The sequence below is a fragment of the Megascapheus bottae genome, chromosome 11 (genome assembly GCF_031878675.1).
Source record: "Megascapheus bottae isolate mThoBot1 chromosome 11, mThoBot2.hap1, whole genome shotgun sequence".
Lineage (NCBI taxonomy): Eukaryota > Metazoa > Chordata > Mammalia > Rodentia > Geomyidae > Megascapheus > Megascapheus bottae.
The window spans coordinates 43,596,764-43,611,495 of NC_143519.1; the positions used below are offsets into that span (position 1 = coordinate 43,596,764).

A 14,732-nucleotide genomic window follows, 5' to 3' on the forward strand; every position below is an offset into this window, starting at 1 on the left:
TCCATTCCAAAGAAATGACTACAACAGAGGAGGCAATGTGGAAGGCAAATCAAACTCCACTGGGTGCTGGAGATTCAGGCTTCCCTTCCATTGTACTGGCTGCTTACTGAAACAACTTCCTGCTGAGGACACTGTCAGTGATGATTTTAAGGAAGACTAGGCAAGCAGCATGGTGTGCATGACAGGGGCTCCAACCCACCAACGAAAGGCAATTAAGAGACTGAAAGTAAGAACATACATATAAGAGCAAAAAGAAAAAAAAACCACATGACTACTTGAGGGAGAAGGGAAGGTAAAGAAACAAAATGCTAAATGTGGTCTTGCTCCTTGGGGGGCAAAATTAAAATTTCAAGCAAAGCTCCTTAAATTTTGTCAGAGTGGATGAAACCAAACTAGCTAACAAGGCAAAGACTGCCATAGTCTCAATCCCCAAAACACTCAATAGGATACATCCTGGCATCTACTTCCGGTGCCATGCATATACCCCTACATTTCTCCCAGCGTTCTTGTTTTCAGCCTCACTCTCACCACCAGCTTCCAAATGATCAATGCTGTCTCATTCATTTTTACCGCTTCATTTAAAGTCAAATATTTTAAACAAAAGTTCATTTGCTGGGCTAGGGCTCAAGTGGTAGCAAGAAATTCTATGCTAATAATCACAGTGCTATTAGTCATTCATAGTATATATTACTATATGTACATAAGCACATGCATGCACACACACATACAGGATTACACTTTAGGAACACTAAAATAGGTGGAAGTTCTCAAAAAATAGTTAAATATTCTACTGCTCAGTTATTATTTCCTTCCCTATTATTAAGTTCCATAACAACAACCTAATGTGTTAAACAAAACACGCATATATGTATAAGCACCTGTACATGTAAGGAAATAAGAACAATATGTTTTCTCTAAAGATATATTATATGGCACACCTATGAGCAGTAGAATTCTATTAAATTTTCTAAAAATAGCTTTAAGATATGTACTTTCATATCAGGTATATGACCTACAAATTCATTCCTAAGACCTATTTACTGAATGCATCACTTTCTACTGTTTACTTCAGGAAAAAAAAGAAACTCAAAAACAACATTAATCCATATCACATTTTGAAATTTTTATTAACTTGAATTGACATTTTTAATTTTGTCTACCAACTCTATGCAAATATGTTTGAATTTGATACAAACCTGCAGGTGTTTCTTAACACCACAGAACCATGAAGACTTGCAGCTTTCAGTGTTTTGTAATGATTCAATAAACAAGTTACCTTACTGAAATATCTGAGGAGTGTTTGAAAGCTCTGTTTATAAAGTGATTGATATATTTAGTGTGCATTTATTTGGTGCTGAAGATTAGACACTTCTGATATACAACAGTGTTTTAACACTGACCTCCTAATGAAGCTAGATATAGTACATTTTAATATTAAAGAATAAAGCTTTATCTTTATATCCATTTTATTTATAGGACTTGTATCAGTGGAGAATCTTGTATCCAACAATAAACAGCCATATCACAAGTGACATTCTGTAGGAGAACCAAAAGATGATTGCAACAAAATAAACTAGAAAATCGCATTATAGATTCTTTATACAAACAGTCCATTGAGAACAGCCAAATTAAATGCAGACCAAATGCTTTCAAAAGTTTGTGTGCCTATACAGCAATTATGGTCTCCACAAAATAAAAAGAAAAGGAGCAAAACACAGAACACAGTATTTTTAAAGATGATAATAAATTTAACATGGTCAGCCATCCACTGGGTTATCAGATCAAATTGGCAACTGAAATTTCACATCCACGTGGGCTTGCTTAGCTAAGGTCACTATTTCAGAAAGCTTTACAACCTGAAAGAAAAAACAGAGAATCTTTGTGTCTATATTGATTTTTTTTAAAGTAAATTCAGAACTACGTAACAATGCAAAATTAATGCACGCTGTTTTCCTTCTAAAACATCAGGACTATTGTGATGTTACTAATCACACTGTATTCTCACAAGGAATTAACAGCCTCAGAGGATAGTCAAGTATGACATTCTTCAAAACTCACATTTGAATACTTTCTTAAGAAGAGACAGATTATATATATGACTGCACTTCGATAATCTAAGAATGAGCTGGTTTCTACACAAAATATCACATAAATTACACATATTTAAAACCAAACTTTAGCATCTGCTTCCTAGTAGTCATTACAAAGAAGAGTTTGAGCCAGACTCAATGGCTCACACCTGTAATCCTAGCTACTCAGGAGGCTCAGACGTGAAGATCAAGGTTCAAAGCCAGCCTGGGCATAAAAGAACCTGAGACTCTTATCTCTTAAGTAACCTCTAAAAAAACAGGAAGTAGGGCTTGGCTCAAGGGTAGGACAATGCCCAGTCCCAGGGGTAAGGTGGTAGCTTTCAGCGGAAGAGCTCAGGGACAGTGCCCAGGCCGACTTCAAGCCCTATGACCTACAAAAAAAAAAAAAAGAAAAAAAAAAAAAGAGTTTGAAGCCATACGTATAAAAATAGGTCATGATAGAACGTTTATTTTACCATGTGCAAGCCTCCAGGTTTGGACCGTTCCCTCCCCCAGGGAGAGAGACAGGAGAAAAAGGGAAAGGGAAAGGGAAAAAACAGTGTTTGAAGTATCCTTGATTCAAATTGCCATTCTGATGCCTTAACATATGACTATGAATAAGTTACCTTATCTAGCCTGTCTCAACCATATACATAAAAAGTTTAAAACTATGGGCTGGGAGTTTGGCCTAGTGGTAGAGTGCTTGCCTAGCATGCACGAAGACCCGGGTTCGATTCCTTGGTACCCCACATACATAGCAAAAAGCTGGAAGTGGTGCTGAGGCTCAAGTGGTAGAGCTCTAGCCTTGAGAAAGTCCAAGGACAGTGCTCAGGCCCTGAGCTCAAGCCCAGGACTGGCAAAAAAAAAAAAAAAAAAGAAAGTTTAAAACTAAATTTACATTAAGAAAATTCTTGTAAAAAAAAAACTGTTACATGCACATAAATATTCAAAAATGGTGTTACTAACATCATCCTATTTAATATTATTGCTGTTATGACTTCTATAAGCAAAAGAAAAAATTCTGAATACTCTATGTGAGTATTATGTCTGTAAATGTAAAAACAAAAACAAAAAGGGAAAAAAAAGTCAAATGTGGTGGCCCAAGCATGTAATCCCAGCTGCTTAGGACATGGATTATAGTTTGAGACCAATCTGAGCAAAGGGTTATTACAAGATCTCATTCTTAACGAGCTGAGCCTGCCTGTATTCCCAGCTACTGGTAGGCATAGTAGGATTACTATCCCAGGACTGGGCAAAAATAAACATCACTTTAAGAAAAACAAGACAAAAAAAAAAGGATTAGGGCTGTGGCTCAAGTAGTAGAGTACCTGCCTAAGAAATTCAAGCCCTAAATTGATACAGACTTTGTCATTTTAGCAGTTTGTATATCTATCACAATCATCCATCTCAAGTTTTGCCTTACTATTTGTAATAAGTATGAATAATTTTAATTGTTCATTATATGTATTTAGCTGAAGCATTGATTAGCAATACTGTTGGTTCATTTTAAACTGCAAGAGTTGGTAAATCCTTTAGATGCTACACATTTACCCTTAGATTAATAGCTCATTTACCATTTTAGCAGCTTCATCCAAGTCATCACAAGCAAGGATTTTAAGTCCACTATCTGCTATCAATGCCTTAGCATCATCAACTCGTGTACCTGAAAATTAGTATTCAAAAATACATGTTTTAAGTATGTATACCCAAATACATTTTAAATTGTTACCACAACATATGGCTGTTATTAAAATTTTCAACACAGGAGCACTTTACTCACCTAACATACTTCTATGCAAAGAAACTACTACAAAAGCCTGAAGTTACAATGTAAAACTTTCACATCCCTTTACCATATTCATGGTGATTAAGACAAGTCAGAATTTTAGTTAAGTCACAAGTAAATAGTGTAATGAACTATACCAAGCAAAACTATTAACATTACTGCCCTATTGTTATGTTTTAAGTTTTTAAAATTTCACTTTATATGATGCTTCAAATAAAACACAGAACTATTTGTGCCAGGCACTGATGGTTCACGTCTGTAATTCTAGCTACTCAGGAGACTGAGATCTGAGGATTGCAGTTCAAAGCTAGCCCAAGCAAGAAAGTTTGTAAGACTCTTACCTCCAATTAACCACCACCAAAAAGCCAAAGTAGAGATGTGGCTTGCATTACCCTTAAGCAAAAAAGCTCAAGGACAGCACTGAAGCCCTGAGTTTATGCCCCAGGACGAAGGAGGGAGGGAGGGATGAAGAGAGGAAGGGAGGGAGGTAGGTAGGGAGGGAGGGAGGGAAGGAGGGAGGGAGGGAAGGAAAGCAAAAGGACAAAAGGGCAAAAGGAAAGGTGGAAAAGGGGATAGGGGAAAGGAAAAGTAAAGATAAAGCAGGTACCAGTGGTTCATACCTATAATCTTAGCTACTAAGGAGGTTGAGATCTGAGGATCTCAGTTCAAAGATGGCCCAGGCAGGAAAGTCCATGAGACTTTTACCTCCAATAAACTACTCAGAAAATGCCAGAGGTGTTGCCGTGGTTCAGGTGGTAGAGTACTAGCCTTGTGTACTGACAAGCTCAGGGAGAGAGCCCAGGCCCTAAGTGTAAGCCTAAACTCAAGGACTAGCACATATGAAAGGAAAAAGGAAGCAGGAAGGGAGAGAAGGAGAGAGAGAGAGAGAGTGGGAAGGAAGGAGGTAGGGAGAAAGGGTAGAGGGAGTGAGGAAGGGGAGAGTGTGTTTGGGGAGGGGGGAAAGGAAGGAGGAGGGAGAAGAAAGAGTGGAGGAGAGAGAGGAAAGAGGAGAGACACAGCTACATTTTCAAAAACTGACCCTCCTGAAATTGTGAGTCAACTACAAGATGTCTTTTAACACTCACCTTGTAACCGTACCACAACAGGTATTTTAATTTCCAAATCTTTTACTGCCATGACTATGCCCTGTGCAATAACATCACATCGCATGATTCCTCCAAAAATGTTGACCAGAATAGCTAGTACCTGTCAATAAAGTGTTTTCAAGAGGTTACAATTTTATAGAAATGAGTATTTGTTCTTCCTTCACAAGAAAATAGTATCTGTGTTTTACTAAAAATTAGTCCCATGGAAAAAACAAATAAATACGATAACTCTTTAGGATCAAAAGTAAAGGCAGTACAATTTAAAATTAGTTTCATTCAAAATTGTAGAGTAGAATGAGTCTAGATGGAAACTGCTAGCAACATCAATGATAAGCATTTATTTATTTATTTATTTATTTATTTATTTATTTATTTATTTATTGGCCAGTCCTGGGGCTTGAACTCAGGGCCTGGGCACTATCCTTGGGCTTTTTCCTCAAGACTAGCATTCTACCACTTGAGCCACAGCACCACTTCCAGCTTTTCTATGTATGTGGTACCAAAGAATCAAACCTGGGTCTGCATGCATGCTAGGGCAAGCACTCTGCCACTAGGCCAAACTCTCAGCCCAATAATAAGCATTTTTAATGGCCTATGTATACTGGGCATTAGATGCAATAGTGAGTAAAACATGATTCCCTAGCAATAAGGAACGAGCTTTAGTTCTATACAACTACTTCCATGGATACCATTATTTCACTTTTTTATATTCCTTACAAAATCCACACTAGCCAACCAATAGATAATATTCTTTTTTTAATAATATTCTTTAAGCAGTATTTGTGAGTAATAATAGCATGAATGTCTTAGATTAGAATAATACATCATATCCCTTGTATTTCAATAATCACTAGTAAATATGTACTTGTAAATTATGATGTATTTGTAAGACAAGTAAGTGTTTTAGAAGAATTACATTAATGAGATAAATTAGCAAAAAAGTCTGTGTGTGTGTGGACAGCAGAGGTTGAACCCAAGTCCTACTACTCTCACTTGGCTTTTTTGCTTAAGGCTTGAGCTCTGCCACTTGACCCATGCCTTTACTTTTAGCTTTTGATGATTAAAGATAATAATCTCAGATTTGCCTGCCTGGGCTGGCTTTAAACTGTGATTCTCAGATCTCAGACTTCTAAATAGCTAGTATTATAGTCATGAACTACCAGTACCTAGCCCTAAAGATATAGATAGATAAGATAGACAGATATAAATGAGCGAACTATACAATACGTCAATTACACCTAACAAAAGCTGTTTCAAAAAGAATATTTATGTAATGTGTTTGTGTAAAAATGTACAATCATTAATACATCTTTAAGAAAAAAATCAAGTCAATAACAATATGAGTCATCCTATATAGAATTACAGATTAATTTTCTCATTGTCTTCTGTATAGCTTTATTTTCTTGATTCTGGGCTCTCTGTAGTTAAGCAGTATCTTAAAGAATTTTTTCCACATGACCTATCATGTCATATGATAAATAACCCTTTAGGATCAAAAGTTAGGCCATCTAATATTTGCTCCCCCTGATTGATAAATTTGCAAGGTTAACAGTCAACTTTGTCAAATTAACTTTTATTGCATTTGAAAGGTTTTTTTGCAAACTACTGAGATCCGAACACAATGTTCAGCTAGCATAATAATGAAATCTACTAGTTGATCAAGTTACTCCTCATAATTTAAACTCTAAAGCATAAGTTCTGTCCTTACCTTTTTATCTGCTGTGATAAGTTTAAATGCTTCTGTTACTTGTTGGACTGTGGCACCACCTCCAACATCTAGGAAGTTGGCTGGAGTCCCTCCATGGAGTTTTATTATATCCATTGTAGCCATAGCTAAACCAGCACCATTTACTATCAAGAGAAAATAATTTGTATAAGTAACAAACACAGGGATAACAAAATAAGTGTAGCACAGCCAGCTGTAATATAAAAATGTATAATACCAAGACAGCCTATATTTCCATCAAGGGCAATGTAGTTGAGATCTGCCTCAGCTGCACGTTTGTCTCTTTCATCTTCTTGGGTCCAATCTTGAAGAGCAAAGATTTTCTTTTGACGAAAGGCTGAATTAGAATCAAAATTGATTTTTGCATCCATACATAGCACTTTAAGAGAAAAAAGAGAAAGTGATTTCAATTTTATGAAAGATGAAATAAACTATTCAACCATAAAATATTGTGTAGTATAAGAAAAAAACACCTTTTAATTTTGCTACTTATTTGACATATTTCAATCTATGTTCACAATTATTTCAAATTGTTTTTTAAATAGCTGAAATTTAAAATACTCCAAAGTTACTAGCTCCACCTCCATCTTAGGCAATGAAGGGAGAAAAAACAAGTAAAACAAAAACTCAGGCATTTTAAGTACTTAGAAACTTCCCATGTAAATCCATGTTCCTAGATAATCCACTCTGGGCTCTAGATCCCATCCTCTCTATATTACTCAAAAATACTATTGCAGCAATTCTATCTTTGCTGCATAATAAGTCTCCACCACCACTTTCATACTGGCTAAATTCCACTGACTTGCAAAGACACTAGTATTTCCCTACCTTATATAAAAAGGAAAAATAAAATCATTCAACTTCATCACCTCATTGCTTCCTGAACAGAACTTTTTGAAAGGTTTTGCTGAAAAGAGAGATCAGCAAACTGTAGTCTACATGCCAAATTTGGCTGTTTGTTTTTATTATGACCTGTGAGCTAATGATGGAAATAGGTTTTGCTTTGTTTCCTGCAATATTGAAGATTCAACTCAGAGCTCCCACTTTCAAGGCAGGTGGCTCTACCTATTGAGCTACACCTCCAGCTGAGGATTTTTCATCTTTAAAGAATTATGAAAAAAGAAAGAGGGGGAAAGAGCCAAGCACAGTGGCTCACGCCTGTAATCCTACTCAGGAGGCTAAGATCTGAGAGTCACAGTTCAAATCCAGTTTGGGCACTAAAGACAGTGAGACTCTTTTATCTCCAATTAACCACTAGAAAACAGGAAATAGGGCTGAGGCTCAAGGGGTAGAGCAGTAGCCTTAAGCTGAAGAGCTCATGGACAATGCCCAGGCCCAGGGGTAGGGCAGCAGCCTTGAGCGGAAGCTCTCAAGGACAGTGCCTAAGCCCAGAGTTCAAGCTCCTGATCCATAAAAAACAAAGAGGGGAAAAGAAAGAACAAAAAGAAATCAGCATCTACCAGCAAAAGGTAACTTCTTATGATAAAAGTTATTTTTCTGACTTCATCTTCCAGTGCTCTTCTTCCTCACTCCAAATTTGACCACAACACTCCTAAAGTTCCAAAAAAGATAGATGGCTAAAAGGTATGAGCACTGGGCACTGGTAATCCTAGCAACTCAGAAGACTGAGACCTAAGGATCAGGTTTGAAGCCAGCCCAGGCAGGAAAGTTTGTGAGAGGCTTTTCTCCAATTAACCAGTAAAAACTTAGAAGTGGAGCTGTGGCTCCGATGGCAGGGTACTAGCCTTGAGCAAAAAACAAAACAAAACAAAAAAGTCAGGGACAGCACTCATGCCCTGAGTTCAAGCCCCAGGATTGGCACAAAAAAAAAAAAGAAAAAAAGAAAAAAACTTCTAGAATTAAAAAAAAAAAAAAACACGATTCTATTATCCCTACCTCACATTTTAATCACATGTAGCTCTTGAACACATGACTAGTACAATAGAGGAACTGAGTCTTCAAATTTTAAATAATTTTAACTAATTTTAATTTAAATACCCACATGTGGCTGATGGTCACTGAGAAGTACAAATCTAATCTCTGTAATATGTATTTGTTTTTATAGATTTCTTTCCTATTTATTCATATTCATTATAAAGTAAGCTTCTACAGAACCATGAGTTCACTTTCTTAAAGATCAACTTGATTATGGAAGATACTTTACCAGTTCCATCAGTATCTTCTACCATCGGATTTATTTCTAGCATAGTTGCGTCATATTTCAGAAAAAGATGATAAAGTTTGACCATGTTTTCTGCAGCAGAATCCACAAGATCAGGTGGAAATCCCATCTTCTCTGCAAGCTGAAAGCAATTTGTCTTTAATAAATAGTGATGCATATTTAACTGGTATTAAATTATTAGAAACAAACCTGTTGGTCAATTTCTGAGTTATTCACAGTCAAATACTACTGAAACACAACTATTATTACTAAATGCCTCAATAAAACTTATTCAAAGTCCTCCCAAAGAAGGTCACAATTGTGCCCATTTTACAGATAAGAAAGAGACAATCCTATCTCCACTTCCTATTTAACTAAGAATATAGAAAACATATTTGCATGTTTATTCTAACAGTTCTACTCTACTTAAGAATACAACAGAGAACATCTGATTTTCTTTTTTTTTTTTTTTTTTTGCCAGTCCTGGGCCATGAACTCAGGGCCTGAGCACTGTCCTTGGACTTTCTCAAGGCTAGAGCTCTACCACTTGAGCCTCAGCACCACTTCTGGCTTTTTTCTATGTATGTGGTACCAAGGAATTGAACCCAGGTCCTCGTGCATGCTAGGCAAGCACTCTACCACTAGGCCAAACTCCAAGCCCAACATCTGGTTTTCTGATGGTTAGTTGGAGGTAAGAGTCTCACGGACTTTTCTGCCTGGGCTGGCTTTGAACCCCAATTCTTAGATCTCAGTCTCCTAGAATTCTCTCAGAATTACAGGTAAGAGCCACGGGTGGCCAGCCATCAACTTCTTAAAAACTGATAATCACTCTATACAGCTAATTATATTTAAGTATTATAATCCTGTAATTGCAAGCTAATTTTTTTTCAGAATACAACATACTTGGACAGCTTGTTCCTTTTTGATGCCTTCAACAATATCAATAGGTTGTTTAATGATAGCCTCAGGCGTTTCAGCAGCAACATCTTCAATGTTAACACCACCTTGTGAACTTCCTATTAATATAGGACCCTAGCAAGTAGAAAAAAGAAACAAACACATGGAGTTTATTTTAGACTCAATCATAAAATGTTTTAATCTATCTATGTATATTATCAGACTTAGGCATTCTAAATTTTTTTTAATTTATCTGTGTATATTACCAGACAGGCTTTCTATTTCCTGCTCTTATTTTTAAATTTCCTTAAGAATTTATCTTTATATTTCCAGGACTTCCTTACCATATTCAACTAAAACAATGGAAAAGAACAAGACATAAGAGACAGCATGCCTACAAGGAAAAGATTAAAAATACACATGGACACTTATACCAAATAAGTAAACATAAGCATATACATGATATATAACCTATGCATTTTTGTATGAACTTAAGAAATTTAAAAAACTGCTTAAAGTACAAACATTAGAAAATCATGAAAACAGATTATATTCACATTTAAATGAAGCCTAAGGAAAAAAGCTGTAGGCTTTCTAATCTCCAACTTTACTGTAAATGAATAAAAACAAAAGCTGACTACCTTGAAACATCATTCTAGCTATTATCATGAATAATGTAACAAATGAATGTTAATACAATAATTTGAGCGCTGTAAAAGAAATTTTAGAAATCTTAAAAAACAAATTAATACACTTGCTAATTTATACATGTACTGAAGAAGCATTATTAACATGTAAAAAATGGTAAATATATATTACTAAAGGTTATTTACTGCACAAAGCCCTGGGTTCAATTCCTTGGTTATTACAAAGAAAAAGTCGGAAGTGGTGGTGTGGCTAAAGTGGCTAAGCACTAGTCTTGAGCAAAAAGTGTCCAAGGCCCTGAGTTCAAGGTCCAGGACTAGCAAAAAAAAAAAAAAGAGTAGAAAAGAAAATAATGATCAACAGAGTTATAGTCAGGTGCAGTAATCCCCATTACTTAGGAGGATATCAGAAGATAGCACTTAAAGGATAGCCAGGGCAAAAAAAGTAAGACAAGACCTATCTAAAAGGTCAAGCCAAGCATGGAAGTGCATGACTGAAATCGAGAAGACACAGGTAAAAGAATTTTTTCTGAAAACAACCTAAGAAAAAGCATGAAACTTTATCTAAAAAATAAAGCAAAAAGGTCTGTGAGTAGCTCAAGTGGGGACGCCTGCCCTGAATTCAAACCCTAGCACCATAGGAAAAAGAAAAAAGAAACAAAAAGTTGATTAGAAAGGAAAATATCAGTCAGCCAAGCCAGGCAAGTTTGCTTCCCCTCAACCGGTGGCCACCACCCAAGAACGGTCTTGGTTCTGCCATGACTCAGGCTAGCCCTCTCAAAACTCACCACCCAGGGGAGACTCAGACCAGCCCTACTGCAAGCTACCATCATCTTGTGGCTACTACGCAGGAGAGGGCCTCACCTGTTTCAAACAAATCAGTCACTATCTGACCAACTGCCAAAAGGAAAGAAACTGCCAAAAGGGAAGGGCAATACAAAACAGCCAGTCCCTGGCCAGGTAGTGGACAACCAGTTTCCAGGTCCCACTGCTCACTCTCCTGAGTGGTCTTTACTTTGTCTTTGCAAAACAAAGGACTAATTGCTCAGGCTCACTTCAAACTGTGATCCTCAGATCTCAGCTTCCTGAGTAGCTAAGATTATAATCACAAACCACCAGTTCCAGCAATCTATTTCCCCCTCCTCTTCCTCCTTCTCCTCTTTCTCCTTCTCCTCACCTTCCTTCTTTTGTGATATTAGGGTCTGAACTCAGGGCTTTGTTTTTGCTAGGCTGGAACTCTGCCACTTAAGCCATGTCTCCAGCTCTACTCTGTGTGTGTAATAATAGTATATTTAGGGTAAGATGTGGTACCCTGTAATACAGGTACTCAGGAGGCAGAGTTAGGAGGATTTTAGTCCAAAGCTGGCACCTAACTGAACTCAAAGACAATTCAAAAAACTCTGGGGGGCCTGGAGCGTGGCCTACCGGTAGAGTGCTCGCCTAGCAGGTGTGAAGCCCTGAGTTCAATTCCTCAGTACCACATTCACAGAAAAAGGTGGAAGTGGTGCTGAAGTAGAGAGCTAGCCTTGAGAAAGCACAAGGATAGTGCCCCAGCCCTGAGTTCAAGGCTTGGGTCTGGCGAAAAAAAAAAATCTGGGTAAAATAAAGAAGAAATTGTAAATATGAAAAAAAACTTAATAAAGATGTAGGAATATTAAAAATATTAAATTAAAATCCTACAAATAAAAGGGGCCAGGGATTTGGCCTAGCATGCGTGAAGCCCTAGGTTTGATTCGTCGGTACCACATACACAGAAAAAAAAATGCTGAAAGTGATGCTGTGGCTCAAGTAGTAGAGCATTAGGCCTTGAGAAAAGTCCAAGGCTAGAGCTCAGGCCTGAGTTCAAGCCCCACGACTGGCAAAGAAAGAAAGAAAACGGGAGGGGAGTTTGGCCTAGTGGTAGAGTGCTTGCCTAGCATGCACAAAGACCCAGGTTTGATTCCTTAGTACCACATACATAGAAAAAAGCTGGAAGTGGTGCTGCAGCTCAAGTGGTGGAACTGTAGCCTTGAGAAAAGTCCAAGGACAGTGCTCAGGCCCTGAGTTCAAGCCCCATGACTAGCAAAAAAAAAAAAAAATCCTAGAAATGACAAGCTCCCATTAAAAGATGGGCCAAAAACTTAAAGGGAAACTTCTCTGAAGAAGAAATAAGAATGGCCTATAGACACATGAAGAAATGCTCGACATCTCTGGCCATAAAAGAAATGCAAATCAAAAGTATGACACTAAATGAAAGGATCTCTAGGATATAGAAACAAAAGCCATATAATGAATGATTGTTGTCCATAAGGTACTATGTTATCTCTCATCTCTTTTGTTGTCCCTTGGTTATCTCATATTGTTACAGTATCTCACTTTGTTACCTGATATGTTGGATATATTTGTATTTGGTTATTTGAAATTGGATAGGGAAGGGGGGAAAACAAGATGAGGGGTGGGGGTGGGGGAGAGGGAAATGGGGACCAAAACAGGTGGAAGGGAATCAATGTATGTGAATTAATGCACCTTCTATCTGGCAAATATCATGTAACCCTTCTAATTACAATAAAAAATATATGAAAAAAAAAGAAATGCAAATCAAAACAACTGAGAGTCCACCTCACTCCAGTTAGAATGAGAAATCTAACAACAGATGCTGGTGGGGATATGGCCAGGAGGGATCACTACTACACTGTCTGTGGGAGTGTAAACTCATTCAACCACTCTGGAAAGCAGTATGGTGGTTCCTCAAAAAACTAAACATAGAGCTCCCCTATGACCCAGCAATTCCACTACTTGGCATTTACCCAGAAGTCCGGAAATAAGGACATACTAAACCCACTAGCACAGCAATGTTCACTGTAGCACTATTTACCATAGTAAAGACCCAACCCAGATGCTCACTCCTCAGTTGCTGATTGGATCAACAAGATGTGGTATTTATTCACAATGGAATTCTATGCTGCTGTCAGAAACAACATCGCCCCATTTGTAAGGAAATGAAAAGACTTAGAAAAAATCATATACACATCTAGGACTCCCCTAGCAGAGGATTGCAATAGCGCAAAACCTAGATACATAAGGCCATATAGGATGAGGTTAATGAAAGGATCTCCAGGATATGGAAGCAAAAGCTTTATATTGTGTGATTGTTGTTCTTAATGTACTATGTTATTTCCCTTCACTTTTGTTGCCCTTTGGTTAATCTCATATTGTTACAGTATCTGACTTTGTTACTTGACATATTGTATATGTTTATTTGAAATAGGAAAGGGAAGGAGGAAAAACAAGATGATTGGGAGGGGGTGGGAGAGGGAAATGGGGACAAAAACATGAAAAGGGGTATTAATGTGTGAGAAGTAATGTACCTACTATCTGGCAAATATAACTGTAACAAACATTCTTCTATACATTACAATAAAAAAAAAAAGAAATGACAAGCTCAATAACCAAAACAAAAAAACTCAATTGTAAGCTAAACTCAAAGAACAGAACAAGTTAAAAAAAATAGAGTAAAAGAGACTGAAAATAAAGTAGAATTAGATAAATCAGTTAAAGACATTTTTTTTTCGTTGGTCATGGGCTTGAACTCTGGGCCTGGATGCTGTCCCTGAGCCCTACCCCTTGAGTCACAGCGCCAGGTCCGGTTTTCTGGTGGTTAATTGGAGATAAGAATCTCACGGACTTTAGTGCCCAGGCTGGCCTTGAATCTTGATCCTCAGAGCTCAGCCTCCTGAGTAGCTAGGATTACAGGCATGAACCACCACCCCCAGGGAAAGACATTTTTTTGTTGGTATTTTTTGTTTTTGGTTTTCTTGCCAGGGCCTGAGCACTGTCCTTGGACTTTCTCAAGGTTAGAGCTCTACCACTTGAGCCTTAGCACCACTTCTGGCTTTTTTCTATATATGTGGTACCAAGAAATCAAACCCAGGTCTTCGTGCATACTAGGCAAGCACTCTACCACTAGGCCAAACTCCCGGTCCAAAAGACATTTTTTTAAACATAAAACATGAATTGATTATGCAAGACTTCTAAGACATAACCAAAATACCAAACAAACTATCTATAGACACAGGAGAAGAGATATAAACTAAAGGCACGGATAACCTGTTCAATAAAACAGCAGCAGAGAATTTGTTCGATTTCTAGAGAAGGTCACAAAACACTAAATAGGCAAAATTAGAGAGATTAAAACTGAAATAGAAAATATACAGAACAATATTGAAAGCTGCCAGAAAGAAGTTGCCAACCTTGGCATAAAAGGCATAAATAAATCATTCATTACCTCTTGTTAAGCAGCAAATTGCCAAAAGGAAGTATGGCTCAACTAGAAGTATAGCTCACGTGGAAAACAACAATCAAAA

The 14,732-nt window shown here is 37.3% G+C and overlaps 1 protein-coding gene across 1 annotated transcript in view; it reads right to left on the bottom strand.

Moving 5' to 3' along the window:
• Positions 1–1,113: 1,113 nt before the first annotated feature.
• The window catches only part of Sucla2 (succinate-CoA ligase ADP-forming subunit beta), a 32,287-nt gene continuing 18,668 nt past the window's right edge, over positions 1,114–14,732 (bottom strand). The window contains exons 5-11 of the mRNA XM_090342134.1: positions 9,752–9,880; positions 8,852–8,990; positions 6,905–7,066; positions 6,670–6,812; positions 4,941–5,061; positions 3,644–3,732; positions 1,114–1,856 (exon numbers count right to left, since the gene is read on the bottom strand). Of these exons, the coding sequence (XP_090198260.1) occupies positions 1,782–1,856; positions 3,644–3,732; positions 4,941–5,061; positions 6,670–6,812; positions 6,905–7,066; positions 8,852–8,990; positions 9,752–9,880 (858 nt within the window). The 3' untranslated portion in view covers positions 1,114–1,781. The remainder of the gene's footprint in view (positions 1,857–3,643; positions 3,733–4,940; positions 5,062–6,669; positions 6,813–6,904; positions 7,067–8,851; positions 8,991–9,751; positions 9,881–14,732) is intronic.